General features: G+C 38.5%; 3 protein-coding genes across 6 annotated transcripts; 1 reads left to right on the top strand and 2 right to left on the bottom strand.

Annotated features, from left to right (window-relative positions):
• The first annotated feature begins 104 nt into the window (after nucleotides 1-104).
• On the top strand, nucleotides 105-11941 carry LOC145624385 (protein PHYTOCHROME-DEPENDENT LATE-FLOWERING-like). Of its 2 annotated transcripts, XM_081677410.1 has the most exons (13): nucleotides 105-502; nucleotides 1377-1446; nucleotides 1533-1597; nucleotides 1697-1780; nucleotides 2496-2576; nucleotides 3156-3317; nucleotides 3401-3499; nucleotides 3599-3800; nucleotides 3901-4894; nucleotides 8900-9105; nucleotides 9184-9326; nucleotides 10035-10073; nucleotides 10162-11941. In XM_081677410.1, exons 1-13 carry the CDS (start codon nucleotides 365-367, stop codon nucleotides 11752-11754), a joined length of 3876 nt encoding a protein of 1291 aa, XP_081533536.1. In that variant the 5' UTR covers nucleotides 105-364; the 3' UTR covers nucleotides 11755-11941. The 2 variants fall into 2 exon arrangements, with proteins under 2 accessions (XP_081533536.1, XP_081533537.1); XM_081677411.1 differs by lacking the exons at nucleotides 105-502; nucleotides 1377-1446; nucleotides 1533-1597; ... (1 more) ...; nucleotides 2496-2576; nucleotides 3156-3317 and having other exon boundaries at nucleotides 3609-3800.
• A 766-nt stretch (nucleotides 11942-12707) lies between these two features.
• Nucleotides 12708-17089, bottom strand: LOC145624386 (peroxisomal (S)-2-hydroxyacid oxidase GLO4-like). Of its 2 annotated transcripts, none has more exons than XM_081677412.1 (12): nucleotides 16935-17089; nucleotides 16052-16202; nucleotides 15836-15960; nucleotides 15708-15754; nucleotides 15541-15618; nucleotides 15306-15430; nucleotides 15151-15208; nucleotides 14911-14973; nucleotides 14491-14560; nucleotides 14172-14272; nucleotides 13526-13630; nucleotides 12708-13066 (listed from the first exon to the last, which is right to left on the bottom strand). In XM_081677412.1, exons 2-12 carry the CDS (start codon nucleotides 16192-16194, stop codon nucleotides 12887-12889), a joined length of 1095 nt encoding a protein of 364 aa, XP_081533538.1. In that variant the 5' UTR covers nucleotides 16195-16202; nucleotides 16935-17089; the 3' UTR covers nucleotides 12708-12886. The 2 variants fall into 2 exon arrangements, with proteins under 2 accessions (XP_081533538.1, XP_081533539.1); XM_081677413.1 differs by having other exon boundaries at nucleotides 16052-16199; nucleotides 16935-17086.
• Nucleotides 17090-17529: 440 nt separating this feature from the next.
• Nucleotides 17530-21139, bottom strand: LOC145618464 (uncharacterized). Of its 2 annotated transcripts, none has more exons than XM_081673240.1 (9): nucleotides 20882-21139; nucleotides 20675-20772; nucleotides 20394-20508; nucleotides 20204-20265; nucleotides 19545-19596; nucleotides 19305-19416; nucleotides 18752-18850; nucleotides 18523-18650; nucleotides 17530-18413 (listed from the first exon to the last, which is right to left on the bottom strand). In XM_081673240.1, exons 1-9 carry the CDS (start codon nucleotides 21064-21066, stop codon nucleotides 17729-17731), a joined length of 1536 nt encoding a protein of 511 aa, XP_081529366.1. In that variant the 5' UTR covers nucleotides 21067-21139; the 3' UTR covers nucleotides 17530-17728. The 2 variants fall into 2 exon arrangements, with proteins under 2 accessions (XP_081529366.1, XP_081529371.1); XM_081673245.1 differs by having other exon boundaries at nucleotides 20675-20766.
• Nucleotides 21140-21433: the final 294 nt, after the last annotated feature.

Below are 21433 nucleotides of genomic sequence, written 5' to 3'. Positions count from 1 at the left end.
TCTCACCTAAAAAAAAAAAAAAAAAAAAAAAAGGAAAATTTATACTGTATTTTTATACAAGAATTTTATTTAAATTTTTTTTTTGGGTTTGCCCCTCTAGAGTCCAAAATAAATCGAAGTTTTTTTTATTTTTATTTTATCGAACTCTTGCTCTCGATTAAGATTTTGCTCCCTCTCTCCCTCGCTTCGTCACTTCATCTCAGAAGCTCTCTCTTTCTCTCTCCAAATCTCTGAATTCCCCCCTCAAAATCCGAAATCAAAGCCTCATCCCTCCGAAACCCAGATGTTTAAAGTTCAATCAATTTTGAAAACCCCAATTTTGGTTTGATTTTGATTTACAAAGAATCATTCTTTTTTGAAAAAAATGGGGGTTTCGTTCAAAATCTCTAAGAGAGGAACCAAGTTTAAGCCGAAGCCTGTGATCTCAGAGTCAACTCTCGCCATTGATGACGGTCAACAATCACTCGAAACTTCTAGAATTCCCTCCAAAAACGATTCTGATGTAAGTTCCCTTTTCTTTAATTATTTTCAATTTTCCCAATTTCCAATGATTTTAATTAATCATCAGTTGCAGAAACTTTGTTTTAATTTGGTTTTTATGGGTTAAAGATGGGGTTATATGTGAATTTAATTGGTAGGAGCTAAATTTGGTTTTAAGTAGTGGGTTAATTTCCTTCGATTTTTGATTTTTTTGAGTTTTATTGGTAAAGGTTGAGCCTTTTTTTTTGGGTTCTTGTTAATCATTGAATTTTTGTTAATGCTCTTTATATTATATGTATATGTTGTCGATTTGTGGTCATGCTATCGAGTGTAGGATCTAATTTGCGAAGGGGGGTTCGAGGTTATTTTATAGGAATCCGCTTGAATATTTCTTGGTATTTATATAGTTGTTGAGAGCAAGTATCTTATTATGGTAATAGGGATCAAATGCTAAGGATAACAAGATTAGAGTGGGAAAATTTAAAATGTAACTTAGTAGATATGAGAGTAGCCTATTAATTTGGGAAATGGGAATTCCCTAAACAAAATTGTGGCCGATTAAAGTGGGACAGATGTAGTAGATTTATGTCTATCTCTCTCTCCGATGGAGCTATGGAAGTTATATGTGGTTGCCGTGCTCAATATATAATCGTAAGGATTTACTATACACAGTAGTCCTATCACCAGTAACATTTCTTGGATTTTCACTTTTGCTGGGAGTAATTTAATGCGTCGAAATTAAGTTTTTAATTATCTACTCCAATAAAGTTGTGTGTAGATAAAAGACTTTAGCAGTTTGCATGATTGCTTATTCTCTCTACATTATGTTTATAAGTGTGGATTGCATCATACAATAAAGTATACTTCAAAAAACTTCGAAATTTTGAATGAAACAGCGGAAAGATGAAGATGCAGTTGGTCTCTCAGGCTCATCTCTGTCATCGGAAAGGCATCATATTTCTGCTGGTAAGAGCCAAATTGTATAATTGCATGATACTTATTATTCTTGATGTCATAGTTTCTGAGCATCCTGTCTTCTTTTTTTTTTTTAGAAGGTGAAGTTTCTTTCATTCTGAATCTCTACCCTGATGGATATTCAATTGGGAAGCCCTCAGAGGTTTGTTAATTCATCACTCTAGCTGTATAATTTTTTATAACGATGAATTAGCTCTTGCTCCATCTGAAGCAGTTGCTAAATACTATAATAAATTTTCAGAATGATAGCGGGCTTCATGCTGGCTTTCAAGAAGGTTCAAAGATATTACATCCCTATGACCGGAACTCAGAAGTTCTATTCACAGTATGTTGACTCTTTTATTGATTAGCTTATAAGCATTTTGCAGTAAAGAAGCATGGAGACATTACAATACAAATACCTAATTTGGTATTTAGTACTTCCTCCGTTCCAAATTAGTTGACACAGGTTGACTTTGTGTACTATTCACAGGACTTGCTTTGACTTCGTTTTGTGATTTCGTGATGAGAAAAAAATAGTCATGTGGGGTTTTGGTAGATTCGTCTCAACATCTAGTTTTTAAAAATCAGATTTTTATAATTTTTGCTAATATGCAATCAAGGATACATGCATTATAAAGTATGCATTGACAAACGTGCTTAAATGAATCGTGTTATCTAATATGAAACGGAGGAAGTATATCTGTTTTTCCTAGAATAGCAAAAGGGTTTTCTTTAAGTCGTTCACTTTGACATTTTACATCTCATATATGGTGTACACATAGGTATGTTTTAATTGTTACATAACGGCACTACTATATTCAATCTAGATAAAACAATATCAAATTTCAGCTCTTGACTAGTATGGCTTTTGGAGGGTAAAGGGTTTATATATAAGTTGTGGAGCTGTGGATTTATCTTCTGTTAGTGTCCTGTTGATTTTTCTGCTTTTATTCTTTAACTTCCATTCTAAATTAGTCATGGTATGAGAACTGATTTTTTTTTTTTTTTTTTTTTTTTTTTCTCTTTTGGGTTTTGTCGAATCTTAATCTTATGTGTAGGCTATTGAGTCCGGTCGATTGCCTGGAAGTATTTTGGAGGATATACCATGCAAGTTTAGCGAAGGTGCACTCACATGTGAGGTGAGTGATATGAGACTTGAAATGCAACTTCTTTTTGTAATGTTATGTTAAGCTTATGCGGCCTACCTTCTGCTATTAGCATAGATATTGAGGTTTGCATGAACATAACGCTAAAGTCTCTACTATATATATATATATATATATATATTAGAAAATTTGATGAGACATATCACCTACACATTTTAGAATTACATAGCACTGTCCTTGATTTCACTCTTTGCATATTCTGGTTTGTTGTTTTTTGAGAGATAATTTTCTCCTTTTCAAAGGGATCATTTCCTTGATTTACCTGTCAATATACGCAGATAAGTTTTGTTTGTTGACCCCTTGGAACTTGTGATATGAATTCACAAAGCCAAGCAGGGTTTTTAGTTTTCTTGAGGATGATGTCTGCATTGGTGATTAAGCTTATGTACCTTAGTTCTGCTTTGTATTTCTTGGAAATGATTTGGATATCTCCGTACAAGCATTGTTATCATACTGATGATTAGATCTTGCACCCATCATGGACATGGCTGTGTACAATCTTACCATCAATGTTTTTATAAAGTATCAATTTCTGGTCACAACTATTTGCAGGTTCGCGATTACCGAAAAGGCATGTCTGATTCCAAATCCAATGTTCCATCAAGTAATGGACCTGCAACAATTAATAAGGTGCGCTTAAAGATGTCCTTGGAGAATGTTGTGAAAGATATTCCGTTAATGGCTGATGATTCTTGGACTTATGGGGATCTGATGGTAAGTTATTTGCTATAAAAATCTTCACTAGGAAGATAACTTTTTGCCCTTGTGTGAGTTTGACCTTTCGTCACATGACATAGGAAGTAGAATCGCGAATACTAAAAGCGCTGCAACCAAAGTTATGTCTTGATCCAGTGCCTAAGTTGGACAGGCTTTGCAAAAATCCAGTTTCCTTGAAGGTATAAAGTTAAAATGGGTTCTTTTTGAACTATTAAAATTGATTGATGTATCTGTAACTGAGAAATCTGGTGAGATACCTTAACTTTATTTTATTTTAGCTTGACTTAGGTATGAGGGGATCACGAAAGAGGCGAATGAGACAAATTCCCGAGGTTACTGTTACATCAAATAATCGACCACATGGAAAGAAAATTTGCGTAGATAGGGCAACTGAAAGCTCAAGCTACCGCATTGGAGAGGTGGGGCCAACATCAGGTGATTTGATGCCCCAGCATATCCAAGACAATGTTTCTGTTCAAGGTATTGGCTTTAATAACTTGTAGTTTAAGATCTTGAAACTCTGCATTATGCTAAATTTCTTGTGATTAATTTAACTTCTGACTTTTAACATTTCAAGCAGGGTTAGGGAATCAGAGAAATATGCATGATCCTGTTTCGAATGCAACAGGAGCCTCACCTGCTGGTCAAGATATGCCAATATCATATGCTGATATGAGCATATCTGTTATTGGAAAATTAGAAGGTCAAGAAGTGCAGTTGTCACAATATTCCAATCTTAGTAAGAGGGCAAGGGTTGGATCTGTTGGTCCTGATGGTGTTCAGAACCAACAAATTGGTTCTTATATGGATGGTCTTCAAGCACCAGATGTGCAATGGAGGAATCAATTTATGCAACAACAACCAAATGCAAGAGGAATCCAGTATCAAAATGCTGTCTTGCAAAGATATCCTCAGCTAGGTGGTGAGGGGATCAACAATCAGGATGGTGTGAAACTAGAGAAGGCAGATCCCAATGTAGTCAAAACTGATATGCAGATGATGGAAGCCGAAAATGGTCACATAGACCCGAGACTCCAACAAAGGTTTCAGCAACATCCGCTCTTGAGGTCAACTATTCAACAGGCGAGCTGGCATAATCTCAGCCAGCAAGTTGAGAAAGATTTTAAAAAGGAAGAACAATTTCCAAAGAGGAAATCGATTCAGAGTCCGCGTTTTTCTGCTGGTGCTGTACCTCAGTCACCATTAACTGCCAAACATTCTGAGATGTCTTGTAATTCAATGGGGACACCATATGGGGCAGTTCCTTCAGCTGCTACCCTCGGACAATTGCAAAGAGAAAAATCAGCTGTGACATCAATTCCAGCAGGTCGTAGTACGTCAATAACATCAAGTGCCAATGATTCCATGCAATCCCAACACCAGGCACAACTTGCTGCAAAGAGAAGATCAAATTCCCTTCCTAAGACCCCAGTAATAAGTGGAGTTGGTTCTCCTGTCAGTGTCAATAATATGGGAGGTCCAATGAATGCATCTAGCCCGTCTGTTAGCACCCCACAACTAGGTGACCAAAACATGCTTGAAAAATTTGCGAAGATTGAGGTGGTAGCTATGAGGTATGAGTCCTACTTAAATTATTTATATACTCCCTTCATTTTCTGTTAATTTTGTCATTTCCCTTTTTTGGATCTTTTTATAATTTTACTCACTTGCAACTTTTCATTTTTAAAAATAGGACCCACCACATTTACTCTTACAACTTTTTTTTTGTCACTGTCACACTTTTCTTGTATCTTTCTCCTAACTTTAAATACAATTCTTGGTTTCCATTAAAAGAGAAGTGTGTAAATTTAAAAATAGAATAAGAACAGTGGGTTTGTTTGTTTATTTTTATACACTAAATTGTTTATAGAGTGGACTTGCGAGCTTTGTACTCCGTGGTATTTAGAATCTACCTGTCGGATGAAGTCATGACATAAAACAGATTTATTTTTATAGGTAGTGGTTACGGATAGCTGAGGCTATCATCTTTTTGATTCCTTGCAAGTCCTTTTAGGTTCAGTTTTACTGGTCATATTCAAGGTTGCCATGCTCAAAGTTGTTTGTGGAAAGTTAGCATGCCATTGTGTCACGGTCCGGGAGTTTGGACCCCGAAACGTGCGGCGCGCTCTAGCCTTTTGGCGGCGAGAACGCTAGCCTTGAGCGGAAGAGGGGATTGTGAGCACAAAGCAACACAAGCGGGCAATAGAATCTCAGGAGCACTCACGTCTATCTGGGCGACAGAGTGCGGGTGGTCGGGGCTTGTGGCGGCCGATACTTCAAAGCGGGCACAAGCGGGTCCGAACCACGAGTCCTTAGCGCATCAAGTTGGGTAGGAGGGGAGCTAATATGCAAGTAAGACACAATATCTATAAAGGTCTAACAACAAACAAGCATAAAAGCAAGGCAACACTTGGTAGAAGGCTTTAAGATTTCATTAATCATTCGCCCTCTAAAGAGCTTTAAATGACATACAAGGAGAATCCCTAGTGAACACTGATCTGACAGTAACACAATAATGGGACCTCAAGCTAAGAAAACATAACCTAAACTCTAGGAAAGCAATTAAATGGAATCTAATACATCAAAAGGAGTTGGATTCTAACATCCTCCCCCACTTAAGCTGTCGACGACCTCGTCGACTTACAAAAGTTACAATCAAAATTAGAAGACCCTAAACTATCTCAAGTTTCGGATGCGCCGTTGGTGCGGCTGTCTTCTGGAATCTTATCTGACTCTTGAGCTGGATCTTCTTTGTTGACGAGGAGCTTGTCTTTGGAGTCGCTCGGCTCGAACATCTTGTTGAGAGCTTCATCTCTAAATTTCCTCCTGGGAGTGGAATCTGTTGAATTAAGGGGGACAGCTGCTTCCACCATCATCTGTTGGGGAGCTGCTTCCTTGAGACTGTGGTGGAGAGCTTCAAGTTGTGGCTGGTGCCTCTTGGGTGACCATTTTCTTTGTAATCCCTTGCACGCGCCCTGCGTTGTTTGCTCAACCACTGCTTTTCCTCCCTCTTGGGAGGTTCTTCTTTGGTGTCTCTGTGGTGTCTTTGGGCTCGTCGCTCTTTGCTTCGAACCTTGTGACTGATTCTGGTTTTGGCGGGTGTGTATTTGGGATGTTGCCAACTCCATGGGCTTCATCTCCCGCTTCTCTGGGTTTCTGGTGCGAGCTTGTTTCTTCGATGTTGCCTTCTTCTCAGGCTCCATCACTCGCATTGCCGAAAGGTATCGGACTTCTGGTTCTTCTTGAGGTGCTATAATTCTCATAGCACTCAGGCGTCGTATGGAACCCATCCTGTATGTGGGCTCCTCATCGCTGCTAGTCTCTTTTGTGGCCTCCTGAACGGACATGGATGACAATCTCTTTTGGATCTTGTCAAGTTCTTCTTTATGCTCGCAATCCCACCATTTGTGTGGACCTCGACAAAGTATGCAGTTTATCGCCCTTGTGTTTGCCGAGGATGCGCCGGCCCTCGAGTTTCCTGAGTTGTGGGAGGGGGTAGATGTTTGTCTCTGGGCATCACCTCCTCCACTTCTTCGATGATATGTATTAATGGTGTTGGACGATACTCGTGAGCCGTTCTCTGTACCCTTTGGAGAGCTTGGAGACGGACTGTTAGAGCGTGTTGACGTCCCACTTGAATCCTTCTCGGATTGACGACCCTTCCCGACTGAGTAGTCCATCAATCTCTCAGCAGCACACATAGCAGCAGCGAGGGTATCAATATTCTGCCTCAAAATCTCTCGCTGCGCCCATTCCTTTAACCCATTGACAAAGTTGAACACACGATCTTTCTCATTCATGTCTGTGATGTCCAACATTATCGTCGAGTATTCCTTAACATAGTCGCGAAGAGAACCCTTTTGGCGGCACTCTTGCAACTTCATCCGTGCAACAAACGCTGTGTTGACGGGGTAGAATTGTTCTTTGAGTTCCTCTTTGAACTCCGCCCATGTATCAATCTTGATCCTTCCTGCTTCGATGTCTGCGTGCTTGGTGCGCCACCACAGCTTAGCATCTTCGGACAAGTACATGATGGCAGTATCCACCTTCTGATCGTCACTCAGTTGACATATTCGGAAGTACTGCTCCATGTCGAAGAGGAAGTTATCAACTTCTTTCGCATCTCTAGCGCCGCTGTAGTCGCGAGGTTTGGGCGGCTTTATCTTCGCCGCACTAACACCCAGTGCGTCTCTGCCCACAGCGCGCGTTAATGTAGCACATTTCTCAAGTGCTTCGTCGGCTTGTCCTTGAACAAATTGCAATTGTTCGCGGAGGGCATCTCTGTCAGCCATCAATTTCACAATTTGCTCGGCTTGCTCGTGTATAATGACTTGGAGCTCGGCCCATTTGTCCGCCTTCTCCTCGAGCCAAGTGAGCCTTTCTTCTACGAATTCCATCTTCGTGTAGCCCTCCTTGGTGCCTACACGGGTTGCTTGCGACGAGGTTTGAACCTGGCTCTGATACCAACTGTCACGGTCCGGGAGTTTGGACCCCGAAACGTGCGGCGCGCTCTAGCCTTTTGGCGGCGAGAACGCTAGCCTTGAGCGGAAGAGGGGATTGTGAGCACAAAGCAACACAAGCGGGCAATAGAATCTCAGGAGCACTCACGTCTATCTGGGCGACAGAGTGCGGGTGGTCGGGGCTTGTGGCGGCCGATACTTCAAAGCGGGCACAAGCGGGTCCGAACCACGAGTCCTTAGCGCATCAAGTTGGGTAGGAGGGGAGCTAATATGCAAGTAAGACACAATATCTATAAAGGTCTAACAACAAACAAGCATAAAAGCAAGGCAACACTTGGTAGAAGGCTTTAAGATTTCATTAATCATTCGCCCTCTAAAGAGCTTTAAATGACATACAAGGAGAATCCCTAGTGAACACTGATCTGACAGTAACACAATAATGGGACCTCAAGCTAAGAAAACATAACCTAAACTCTAGGAAAGCAATTAAATGGAATCTAATACATCAAAAGGAGTTGGATTCTAACACATTGCCTCGTAAGGCATCTTCTGAGACACTGTGTTTTTTTTTTTTAATAAGAACAGTGGGTTTGTTTGTCTCAAGTTTACTCGAGGCATCTTCTGAGACACTGTCTTTGGGGAATGTGCTTTTTGCCTCATTTGTTTTTTATGTGCGAGTATATAAGTCCACCTCTCCTCATAGATAAATTTATCTCGTGTTTTGTGCTTTGGTGTGTACTTTATAGTTTATACCCAGTGTTTCCTGCACAATTGGAGGTGGGCTATTGTTGAAATCAGGTGTATGAGACGAAGTGTGAGGAAAGAGAGAATGAGAAAGCTTTAGAATAAGCAAGGTATAAGTTTGAGAATATTATATAATACAAAGCAAACAACTTAGTTCCTTCCTACGACAATACTTAATAAACAATGGACCATATAATTAGTTAAGAATAGCGAGCTCTGCTCTGGAATCATCACTGGAATCATCTATTCCCTAATTGCTTTGTATATTCTGTGCACTGTTGTCTTGTAAGGAAGCTTGTTAAATTCATTGGATCTGAGAAAACTGGTGCTCTGGCTTTTCCATCCTTTTTTGTGGCTTATGTAGAGTTATTGCAGGCACCAACTGAATCGTAAAAAGAATAAAGTTGATGAATACCCTAGGAGGTCTCGACCATCTTCCTCTCAGGAACTCCAGCTCTGTCTCTCTAATGCTTCCAACTACGAATACTCAAAGGATGAAATTTCAACAAGCTTGTCAAAGTCACTGGTTGGCGGGAGCATGAATGCATGCAAGATAAGGATTGTTACTGTACAGCCACAAGGTTTGCTTTATACTAACACATGCCTGTTATTTACATTGTTATGTTACTTATGTGACCTTAGCATTATCATTCTTGCAGGGAATATGCTTTCTGTCCCTGTAAGGACAAGACTAATCATGTCTGAGAAGCCAAATGATGGCACTGCAGCAATGCATTATGGAGACTTGGAAGTTGCGGATTGTCTCAATGCAGAAGATTACCTGCCTGCACTACCTAATACTGTGAGTTACTAACTTACTGCCCCCTCAGTTCCAGTTTAGTGTCCTGACGTATTATGGCACATAGTTTTAGAAGTGAAGTTAGTGTTTGGTCATCAAATGTTACTATAATTAAAATGAGTAAATGTGATGGGAGATGGAGTATTTTTGTATTCATTGAGAGAGCGTAGGACCCTAACTTTTGGTAGGGGAAAGAAAGGTAATAAAATCTAACTAAGTTATTGCCCAATTATAGAAATGGGCAAACTAATGATGCTGGGACAAAGTGAGTATAATGTTAGAGCTGACCCTCCCCAGCCCCCAACCAAAAGAATAAAGAAGCAAAAATTTACTTTCAACAATTCTGTACCTGCTGACTTTGATCAATGGATACAAAGATTTAATGCACACTAAGGCAACTGGGGTTTTTAAAAGTGAAGTAATATATGGAAAAAAAGAAAAAAAAAATGATGTATGCCTCAATTAGCCTCACTGAATTTGCCTTACCAAGACCAGAAAAAGATGTTTAGCACTTAGATGCGCCTTTTTATACACTGTTTCCAATGCAAGTCTCTATGTGCTCAAACTATTGTCTCTGGACTCAGTTATTAGGTTTTGTGGGTTACTACACTCTCAATTCTGAAAGGCTCTTAATCTCTTCTGCATTGAGATATACTTCTGTTAACACCTTACATCCAAATGTAATACTAAGGTTTTTTTAAATTTTGACAGCATTTGGCGGATTTGCTTGCAGTGCAGTTTTGTGCTTTGGTAAGTGGCTCTTGAAATATTGTATTTTAAGAAATATAAGCTGCTTCATTTGTTTTTTTAAATAATCTGAGATGAATTGTTTGTACAGATGAATCGTGAGGGCTACTTCACAGATGATCAAGTCCAACTTCGACCACCTCGTAATACAATTCCTTCGAACAGTCAACCTAATGTACCTGCAGTCACTCCTAATAATTCCGTGGCTGATATGCAGCAGTATCCAGAATCAGGTTCTGGGCAGCAAACAGCAATGGAAACCAAGCCAAACATTTCCTACTCGTCTCTAAATTCAACCCCAAATACCCTGCCTAACTCTGGGATGCTCCCTCCTGGAAATTCACAAGCCTTGCAGTTGTCTCAGGCACATTCATCAGGGGTCACAATGCCTCCTAGACCACAACAGATTGACCCGCAGCTGCCACTTCAGCAGCAACAACAGCCACTTCAGCAACAACAACAGCCACTTCAGCAGCAACAGCAGCCACAGCAATTGCCGCTTCAGAATCAACCATCTTTGATGTCACAACCGCAATCTCAGTTCCAGCGGTCTCCCCTCATGTTACCAACCAATACAATGCCGCAATTGAATGCATTTGGGCAGGGTGCGAATATGCCATTGGGTAATCACATAGGTAATAAGCCTTCTCCTCTTCAACTTCTGCAGCAGCAGCAGTCGCAGTCTCAGTCCCAATCCCAGGCCCAAACCCAGATGCAACGCAGGATGGTGATGGGGCTTGGGCCTGCTATGGGTATGGGGAACATTGGCAACATGGGCCTTGGGGGGTTGGGTAATGTCATGGGGATTGGTGGAGCTAGAGGAATGAGCGCATCTGGAATTTCTGCTCCAGTGGGTCCTATTTCAGGGATTGGGGGCAACATGGGTCAGAACCCATTGAACATGAGCCAGGCAAATGCGATAAGCCAGCACCTTCGTGCTGGCACTTTCACCCCTCAGCAAGCTCATGCTGCCTTCCTTGCTCAACGTTTGAAGATAATGCAAAGCAGAAACATGATGGGAGGAACTCAATCTGGTATGACTGGTATGCCAGGTGGGACCCGGCAAGTTCAGCCAGGTCCTGCTGGGATCTCTATGCTGAACCAATCTTTGAATAGAGGAAACATCAGCCAAATGCAGCGGACTACAATGAACCAGATGGGCATGGCCAAATTAATGCCAGGAATGAATGCTCCTATGACTCAGCAGCAGCAGCAGCAGCACTTGCAGTTCCAGCATATGCAGCAGCAGCAGCAGCAACAACAACAACAACAACAGTTGCAGCAGCAACAACAGCAGTTGCAGCAGCCACAACAACAGTTGCAGCAGCCACAACAACAGCAGCCACAAGTGCAGCAGCAGATGCCACAGCAAGAGGCCACCTCCCCTCTCCAGGCTGTGGTTTCTCCCCAGCAGGTGGGTTCACCTTCAACACTTGCTATCCCCCAGCAAATGAATCAACAGGTTTCCCAACAGCAGGCCAGCCCACAGCAAATGGGGCAACGGACTCCAATGAGCCCACCATTGAGTTCTGGGCCCATGCATCCGATGAGTACTGGTAACCCAGAGGCATGCCCTGCGAGCCCAGCATTAAGCTCTCAAACTTTAGGCTCTGTTGGGAGCATCACAAATTCTTCTATGGACTTGCAAGGAGTGAGCAAGAGTAACTCTGTTACAAATACGTAGTTGAAGCATTTTAATTGATGCTTCACTTGATTAATGTTGTCTATCTTGAGTAATGTTAGTATGACTTAACCTAGAGCTCCTATGAGTATCCAGCATCTTTAGCAGATGCCTGGTAGGGAATCTGTATAAAGCAATTTTCACTTTTTCATTGTTTTTTGGTTAATTGTAAATCATTTGTTCAGTGATAGTTCATCTAGTGCCTGAAGTCGGTTTAAAATAATTTTTCAATAGAGGCAGAATTAGTTTGTTACAAGGGAAAGAAGAATAGATCCATTCTAATCCTTTCCTTTTTTTTTTTTTTTTCTTTTTTTTTTCATTTATTTATATTATTATTTTATTTTTCTTTCTGGCCTTCATTTTCCCATGTCATATCCAAGTAAGGAAAATGTATCTCTTACCTCAACTCCCATTCATTCTACATTCTCTCTTTTGAACTAAAGGTGTTAAAAACTCACCCGACTCGAAAAGTGACTTTATCTAAATTTTACTTGGATGGGTAGATGGGTATGATGATTTAGCAATTAGCATGACTCAACTTCAAATTATACCTGACACGACTGAATTAAACCCAATCACTTGAATTGACTCTTCTAATTCAAACACACAAAATGTTGAAGTTTGTTCAGCATCTATGTTAGGTTACATTGATATTATGATTTTACAATTTAAAAACTTTTGGATCTTTAAAACTTTTGAAATTCCTTCCTTTCTCTTGGAATCATCTCATTTTGTAATGGTTGTTAGTAGGACTTTTCACTAATACAATTTAAATCACCTAAATGTTCAAAACTTCTTATTTCATGCGATTAGATCATACATTTAATTCACCCAAATTTTCAAATAGACTGATTTTATTTTATTATTTTTTTTTTTTTTTTTTTTTTTTTTTTTTGACAAGCAAATTTTGATAGTGAATGCCATAGTGAAAAAACTAAAAAAAAGTGTTCAACAAACAACAAACAAAAAACAAACCTTGATACAAATCATACCATGCATTTTAGAAGTAATACACTGGCTGTTCTAAGGCAAGCTGCACTATTGCTTAGTTGCCCTATGAAACAAGCTTTTATTTTCATTTCACAACATAAAGTAAAAAATTAAAACTGAGTTTGACATTTTTATATAAGCTGACTTAGAGCAAGGACTGAGGTCTTTCATGCTCAGTTCTGACATGGTTCCTGGTGATATCTTTTATACTAGAGCAGCCAGCAAGGGCTAAAGTGAGCTCTAATTCATCCTTCAACATTCTAATGACTTTTTTTACGCCATCTTCTCCCTTTGCCGCCAGTCCATATATTACAGGTCTTCCAACCTAAAAGCATAATTAAGATTGTAAGAACTCTAACAAGTGAGCACATACCCTACAACCATGGTTAGCTAAACGACTTAAAAGTTTAGATTTCTTATGCAAAATATTCCACTTCAATAGTAATCATTTGGATTTTTATCCAGAATTTGTCCAAGCATCTGAACAAAGAGGTCCTAAACTCATATGATCTTCCAACAACGGCTTTCTTGCACCTTCCCCCCACCCATTCCTTCAACATTATAAAAATTATATCTCATCTATAAAGTTTCCGAGTTCTGTGTGATAATAAAAATCGAAGTCTGAAACTTTAATTTGTAGACTAATAAGAGAATGTATGGCATGAATCATGCTAGTAAACCTATTAATCAACAGCAAGAAATTCACATTCACTGTGTGAGCTACAGTGACATTGTTGATGACATGAATCGGAATGGATATTTGATAAAAATAAGATAATCTTACAAGAACAGCGCGCGCACCAAGTGCCAAAGCCTTAAAAACGTCTGTTCCCCGCCTCACCCCTCCATCAAGGAGAACAGGAACTTTGCCTCCAACAGCACGAACCACCTGCAATGTTAGATATACAAATCCATTGAGCCTTTTCCATATGGCAACATCCAGCCATTCTAATAAAGTCAGAAACACAAAGAAACTATAGAACTTATGCAACCTAAATCAGTTTGATGTGGACATGCCACAGGTGCCCAACCGCCCACACATGAGTTGGGCATCTCAAAACACATCACATATGATTTTTTTGCTGCTACACCAGTCTTCGTAAGTTGAAGTAACTCTTAATAATTATTATTGCATATGATTATCCATGCAGTAGATATTATGTAAAATGTTTATTTGTTTATGGTTGGCCACATAAAACTCTTTTGAACTTCAACTTGGGAGAAAAAAAAAACTGTGCGGCCTGTGGTAGGGGCTTGTGGAGTACAACTGTAAACAGCATATGATGTCTTGAGTATGTAATTAGTTTCGTTATGAATTTGTGTTAATCAACCCCTATGAAGTAAAAGCTAGTCTTCATATATCAACCAAACGGATCAAGAAAAAGTCCAGCAAAAAAAGACAGATCAAGAGAGAGTGGAGAAAATTAAACCTCTTCGAGAACAGAGATTGTAGCTGGAGCATAATCAAGCTGTCTTGCTCCATGATTCGAAACTATGATTCCATCCACTCCAACTTCTGCCGCTCTTGTTGCTGCCATGCATATAGCATAGATAAATGAATTCATAGTCTTTCTAACTTTTGTGCTAAGGTCAGCCTTTGGCATTTTTAGGAATCATAGCACTAGGTTTGCTATAGTAGAAAATTGAACTATTTGATATCCAAGTGACTCGATTTTTCTTGTAACCAGGAACAGAACTAACAGAAGAATGAAAGACCATCTAACTAAACAATTTGGAGTTTGATGTTACCATCTTCATGTGTGAGAACACCCTTGATCAAGATTGGAAGCTTTGTAATAGATTTCAGCCAATTTATATCCTACCAGATGATAGAACAAAATTAGAGATCAACTAGATTACAGTCTGTGAGAAAAAGAAACAATAATTAGGATGAGTACAACCTTTGTCTTCATGTTCTACACATGATTTTTACTTCAAATAATTTTAGTTTAGATGGACACCAATAAAGCTATGTGCAAGTTGTATGATGAAGACTGCCAAAGTAGTGCTAGGAGTTCTTATTTATGTTTTAAAGGCAATATTTTTTTACTACTCTTTATATTTCAGATGTCAGGAGAAAAAGAAGTTTGCGGAACCTCTTTACTAAACATAACAATGAATTACTGGAGATATAAAAGAGCTAAGAAACAGTGTACAGCTGCTTCATACCTTCCAGGAGAAAGACGCATCATAATAACTATTTGCAAAAGCTTGAGGACCTGAACCCTTGTCCTGCAGCACATAATTATGCAATTTGTCATGGAGTTCCAAAGGAAAAAGCCTACTTCATATTCCGTATGAAAAAATATATCTTGTTTCATGTGCTAAATTGAGTCTTGACTCTTGAGTTCATATATCATTCTTTGAATATCGCTAGGAATTTTAAAATATAAAAACTCTTCTACTCACACTGACAATTTCGGTGGACATATAACCCTCCAAATTCTTGACCTGAGGTGAAATCATTCTGCAAATGATAGAGACATGCGATGATTGTAATGTTCTGTCCCAAGTAAAGAAAGTCATTTTATTCAGAAAAAGAATCCAAGAGAACTCCAACTTACTTGTTCTTTATATCCACCTCCCTTCGACCAAGTTTAGGAGTGTCAACAGTTACAACAATAGCCTTGTATCCACTTTTTTCTGCTCTCTGAACAAGCCAAGCTGAAACTTCTCTATTTCTAAACACCTTCTCATGATATGGTGCCATATAAGACATTTTCTCTCCATTACATAAAATCTTTCTAATAACCTTGAGATGCTACTAAAAACAGCTGCATCTTAAGAAAAATAACTTACATATAATTGAAAGAACCGCACAGCACTACAGGAGGCAGAAACCTCTTCCAAGGTGGAGTTAGAACTGAAGGATAGCACCTAGAATGAAAGTAAGTTGAAGGGATTAAGTACATAGTATGGGTAGGTTGAAACATTAAATTAGCCTAATACATATACTATAAAAGTACCATAATAGTTTCACTCGCAGCAGCAGCTTTAGCTGTTGCTATTTCTCCTACAGTAAGCACAAGGAGCAACAGCTTATAAAATCTATTTATATTAAAACTACAATACAAAAAAGGTGTATGATTTCTACCTTCAGGGTGTGCCAGCTTATGATACGAAGTTGGAGCAATCATTATTGGAGCAGAGATGTGATAGCCCAAGATACTGGTAGAAAGATCAATTTTACTCACATCTATGAGAATCCTAGGACAGATGCTGCAATTGTTTCAGATTTTCTAACTTTAGAGCCTTAGAGGGACATCATAGCTACAAATATCAACACTTGAAATATTGACATTTAAAGTACCTGATTCTGGAGAATGCTTTGACATTTTCTTTTAATGTATGCTCATCTTCAGCTCCTGCAGCATAAAAATCATAGTACATCTTGGGAAGGACTCGACGAGCCAGTTCTTGATACTCATTTATATTGACCGGCTCGGTTGCCATCTATCCTGCTGAGAAACTAAATTTTAATCACAAAATTCTGACATTGTCACAGGAAATAATAGAAAATATTCCTAACAACCTGATGCACTCACTGAAATAATGGATCCTAAATGTAAAGGGGTAAGAGAGAAAGGAACAATATTTCTTGAAAGTTTTAGCCTTTTAAGTTATGCGTGAACTAACCTCTATTACTGAAAAATCAGGAAAAATGAAAAATCAACTACACTTCAAGAGCTTCCAACAAGATCCTTGAAGCTGGAGGTGTCTTAGTTATTCAGTTTTGAATTAGTTATCACATTGTCTGAATTAACTCATAACTTAGACCATTCACAAAATTTACAAAAGACCCTCTAAACTATTGGGTTGATATCATCATTCCCCCTCAATTTAATTAGTTACACATTCCGAAAGTTAATTAATCACTAATACATAAGGATTGGTAACAAGTTCGGATAATATAATGTAGTATATGTGACCATTAATTTCGAGCCGAGGCAGTTATACCTATAATTCAGTTGTAATTATAGCTATACACTCGTTCGGATTAAACCTAAGAACCTTATAGTATTGAACATGATTTTCATGGCTTGTTCTTGCTTTCTTTTGTTTCATTTTCACAAAAGGTACAAATATTCATTGCTCTTTTTACTACAATTAACAAATTACTCCAATAATTGTAAATGAACTGTGAAATCAACAATAAAATTTGAACCAAATATAAAATATGAGTACATACATACCTGATGCCTCAGAAATTCAGGATGATAAATGATAATTGATGATAAATTTGAGAAATGGGTAAAGAGAGAACTTTACAATTTGAGATGGGACTGGTTTTGATGACATGCATAGAAAATTTGGGACCGCCTTTTTTTTTTGTCCTATGAGTCATCATATTTTAGTTTTCTTTTTCTTTTGTTTTTATACACAAAAAAAAATAAAAATTAAAAATTAAAAAAAAATTAAAAAAAAATAAATAAATAAAATAACCTTCACTTGTGACTTATGAGAATGTTGACAGCCAAAACCACACACACGTTCCCATAATTTTTTCAAAAATTCGTTTATGTTTATTTATTCAATAGTAAGCCGAGCTTAAACAAGTTTTGAAGCTTACCTCATAAACGAGGAACATTGTATAATACATTGTCCTTGTGATGTCAAAAAAAAAGGGGATATAAAGTCCTACACTCGGAGCTGGACAGGGCCTGTTGAGTTCAGTTTAGGCCAGGCACAACCTTTGCCCTGGAAGTTTGGAATAGCTAATTCGGGGCCTTGGCCTGAGGCACCTGGCCTACACTATATAAGCAAGTACATATATAAATGTGAAATCACTATAATACAGTAATGATATGCCCAAAAGAAACTTAATATAATCCTCAAGTTGAAGATAGTCCTGTTTTAAAACCTCAAGAACAGTTTGGTCTTGCTATACACAATAACTCTCTTCTTTGAAAATTTAATGCAATGAGATGTCAAAATGAAGGGGCACAGTTTCCATCAAATTGTAATTCACACAGAATTTCGGTGTCAACTAAAATTTATCATAGTCCCTATTGGATACATGCAAAAACTTGCAGCGAGTCCCATAGTAACACTTGCCTCGAGGATAGTGTCGACACAGCTGCTGCGGTTCCTTTTGATGATTTCTACCGTATGAGTTGTGCAATGATGTTCTATTTGAAGCAAGTAACTGATTCTGTGGGTGTTGAGTTTTATCTGAAAATGCCAAATCACGGGAGGCAGAAAAGCAAGAGCTCGGCTTCTGATAGAAATGACAGGTTGATGTGTTTGATGTTTTCTGCTGGAATGACTGAGGTTTTATAACAGCCTGAACGGAATGATGCAGGTGTTGTGGATGTTGTATTTGCTGAAATTTTGCAGGGGCTATGTGGGACAAAGAAGAATTTAGATCTTTGTATCCCAAGCACACTCTCGAAGTTGGCTTTACATATGTATCAGAAGCTGATATATTTGGCTTTATCAGTCGGGATGGCTGTGCTATAGGTGGTAATCCTGCATATGAATTCTCTTTATATTCTACAGGAACCTTCAGATTATTATCTTTGTAATTCTGCTGCTGCTGATGAGTCTTCTTTGCCACTGTATGTTGCTGCTGAACCTTGCTTCCTACATTTTTTGAATCATTGTTGGAGATGTGACCTGTTGCGAGCCTATGGTTCTTCTCTTGACAATGTTGTCTTTCTTTTGGACAAACCCTGCAGTAGAGTAGTGCCAACTTACTAAGTGACATTGAACAGGCCAACTCGCATCTATCCTTGTATTTCCACATTAAGAATTAAAAAACAAGTGATGTTAAGTCCATACCTGGCTCCTTTGAGCATCTTCTTTGATATCTTTCCCTGAATTCGGGCTTCTCTATTTGATCGGGCGAGGGAGCCCCTGCAATGCTTTTCGCTCAAAACCCGCTGTCTTTCTGATTCATCATCCCATCTCTAATATAGGCGGACAATTGCAACTACTTCTAAGTAATAGCAATCTAATCATAAATTCCAGCATGGAAAGAGCCAAAAAAAAAAAAGTCTGTCTTGCTCACCCGCCTCAATGTGTTCAATTTGTAGAGGTTTCTGCCCTTAATTAAGAGGGGATGAAGTGGAGGTAGTGGTTTGTGGCCTTTGCTCCAGAGAACCTCAACCTGGAAATTGAAAGATGGTCAGTACCAAATCTTTCAGCATGTTTGCTGTCACGATTAATGATAATTGAGCAAAGCAATGTTTTTTGGCATTTGAAGATAATCAGCATAAAAGGCCTAGCATTGTGCTATCATGAAAGAAAAATACTTAAGGGGCAAAAATAAGACGCCATTTGATCAGGAATTTAGCACTAGATAAATGAGTCTGTTAACATTTTGCTACAGGTACAAGTAATAGAAATACTCTATCCCTCCCTTTGCCAAAAATCTCCAGGCTACATAATTAGAGGCACAAAAGGACAGTAAATTGAGCTGAATAGGGGTGTATAAAGTGTGAAAATTGCGATGTAACATGGAAATTCTAGTTTGCAGAGTACATTATAGTTCATTTCTAATCACACACAAAGTATAACACTGTAAAGTAAGTAGTGTTGCTAAGCACAGATATAGAACTAACCGTAAATGTATGCTGCTGCTTGGCAGCACCATAACTTTCTTTCACTATACGGCCAGCAACAATTCTTTTACCGCATGGAGGACCAGTAGCACTTCTTGAAGCGATATTGTACCTGCAACAGGCAAATGTTTGAATGAAGCAAGGGCCAAAGAATCTACATACTGAAATTCAATGGACAAAAGGTACGTATGAGGAATTTCAGAAGAAAATGCAACTTTGCAAAGCCAAAAGGGCAATTACCCTTCATAAACAGTTTGTTCAAACATCACAATGTCCCCCATACAGGCATCACCTGTAAATTACCCTCTAATGTTAATCACATTGAAGTATTGCAAAATAGATACAAAAGCAGGAATAATAAAGCAAAACTTAGGCACATCAAAATTTCTAAAAATGATATTGTGTTCACACATTCCACCCTATGACATCACAATTCTGGAGCACAATATATTTTCCATCTAAATTTCATAGTACCACACTGCATAACAACTTCTTAAAGAACCTAAGCCTAATCATTTAGATGTTTTACTATACACATCAGTCAGTACTCAAGATCATTTATCTTGATCTCCTAAACATTTTTATTCCTAGCTAGCTAAATATATCTTAAATCAAGTTTCCAACACGATATTGTGCTCATACATCCCATCATATGACATTAAGAATTTACGATCATAGGACACAATAAATCTCTGTCTTAATTTCATACTATCACCCAACATAACCTCTTAAAAAAGCCTTAACAAGATCATTAAGATGCTTTCCTACACATAAAGCAATGGCAAACAATTTTCTTGATCTCCTAAATGTTTCGACCCTAGCTAGCTACATTCATCATGAATCCAACTCTGCTCATTTAGCCTAGTCACATCAAATGAAACTCAACAGCATCCCCTTACCCTTGCAATTTAACACAAAGCTTGATTGTGGAAACTTCTTTTCTCCTCCCCCATTCAGAATCCTGATAATCAAATTAATGACAAACCAAAAAAAAAACAAAACACTTCAATAGACTTCAATACATAGTAAAGGAGAATAGCACAAATAATGCAATAATATGTTAAACATCAGATGAAAATGCAACATTACTCTGAGTGCTCCTTGATTCTTTGAACAAGGGTATCCTTCTTCCCAGACAATCCCAACCCATGTTTCCTCAAATACACCTTACATTGCTCCACCTTCAATTTCTCTACCAACCCACCTGCCAATATAACATCATAATTTAATTCCTAATAAATTACGGGCCTGTTCGTTATCGGTTTTTGTTTTCAATTTCAGTACTTCTATAGCACTATACATCATACAACTTTTAATATCATAAAAACAAAAGATTGAGTTCTGCAATGATGATACCCTAAACTACTTACTGTCTATAACCCTCTGAATTTCCTCAAAATCTTTCATATCTTTAATTCCAAGCTTTGGTGCAATCATTTCCTCAGTTTCTGGTGCATAATGTCTGTCACTAGAATCCAAAAAAGAAATTAGTTAAAAGCCTGGGTTTACAAAATTGAAGTACCCATTTACAAGATTGATGTAAAAATTGAATTATAGAATTTAAGATGGAATTTCACTTCAAATTTGATCGTGAATTGATTGATAACTTGGAGAAATTGGATTGAAAGTTGTCAATATCATCAATGAAGGTTGGGTCTTCTTCAGAATCATCTGAATCAAATTCATCGTAATCGGAATCTTCCAATTCAGTATAGTCTTCTTCTTCAATGGCATTTTGAGCATTGCAGTGAGATTTCGCCATTTGAAGTTCAATCAAATCAACAGATTGTTTGGGAGAAGATTTTCAGGGTTTTTTAGGGTTTACAATGTTAGGAATGGGGACGACCGTTGCAAGAGTTGACCCGAGTATGTGAGGCCCGAACCCGAACATGAACTGACCTGAGATGACCCGACCCGAATGTAACAACTGTACCCACAGACCAACACAAGTCATTCCGCCGCATTTTGTCCTTACTCATGCGCACCCCAAGAAAACTTCCCAGGAGGTCACTCATCCCAAGACTACTCCCAGCCAAGCACGCTTAACTATGGAGTATCTTAGCAAATGAGGTCCCTAAAAGGAAGATGCACCTTGTTGATATGAGTTGTATATCCTTTTAAAGCAATCA

The sequence above is a fragment of the Chenopodium album genome, chromosome 3 (genome assembly GCF_948465745.1).
Source record: "Chenopodium album chromosome 3, dcCheAlbu1.1, whole genome shotgun sequence".
In the NCBI taxonomy this organism is placed as follows: Eukaryota; Viridiplantae; Streptophyta; class Magnoliopsida; order Caryophyllales; family Amaranthaceae; genus Chenopodium; species Chenopodium album.
This window is presented reverse-complemented; position numbering and strand designations above follow the sequence as displayed.

What these genes read in the sequence shown, in the direction of transcription:
- LOC145624386 (XM_081677412.1), bottom strand. Translation starts at nt 16,194, where the DNA reads ATGGCAACCGAGCCGGTCAATATAAATGAGTATCAAGAACTGGCTCGT. An exon ending in TGTTCTCACACATGAAGATG is followed by an intron (nt 14,273 to 14,490) that starts GTAACATCAAAC and finishes TATGCATGGCAG; the next exon opens with CAACAAGAGCGGCAGAAGTT. An exon ending in TTGGTGCGCGCGCTGTTCTT is followed by an intron (nt 13,067 to 13,525) that starts GTAAGATTATCT and finishes TTATGCTTTTAG; the next exon opens with GTTGGAAGACCTGTAATATA.
- LOC145624385 (XM_081677410.1), top strand. Translation starts at nt 365, where the DNA reads ATGGGGGTTTCGTTCAAAATCTCTAAGAGAGGAACCAAGTTTAAGCCG. An exon ending in AAAATCCAGTTTCCTTGAAG is followed by an intron (nt 3,500 to 3,598) that starts GTATAAAGTTAA and finishes ATTTTATTTTAG; the next exon opens with CTTGACTTAGGTATGAGGGG. An exon ending in ATTGAGGTGGTAGCTATGAG is followed by an intron (nt 4,895 to 8,899) that starts GTATGAGTCCTA and finishes GAGTTATTGCAG; the next exon opens with GCACCAACTGAATCGTAAAA.
- LOC145618464 (XM_081673240.1), bottom strand. Translation starts at nt 21,066, where the DNA reads ATGGCGAAATCTCACTGCAATGCTCAAAATGCCATTGAAGAAGAAGAC. An exon ending in AATTCACGATCAAATTTGAA is followed by an intron (nt 20,773 to 20,881) that starts GTGAAATTCCAT and finishes TTTGGATTCTAG; the next exon opens with TGACAGACATTATGCACCAG. An exon ending in AGCAGCAGCATACATTTACG is followed by an intron (nt 18,851 to 19,304) that starts GTTAGTTCTATA and finishes TTCAATTTCCAG; the next exon opens with GTTGAGGTTCTCTGGAGCAA.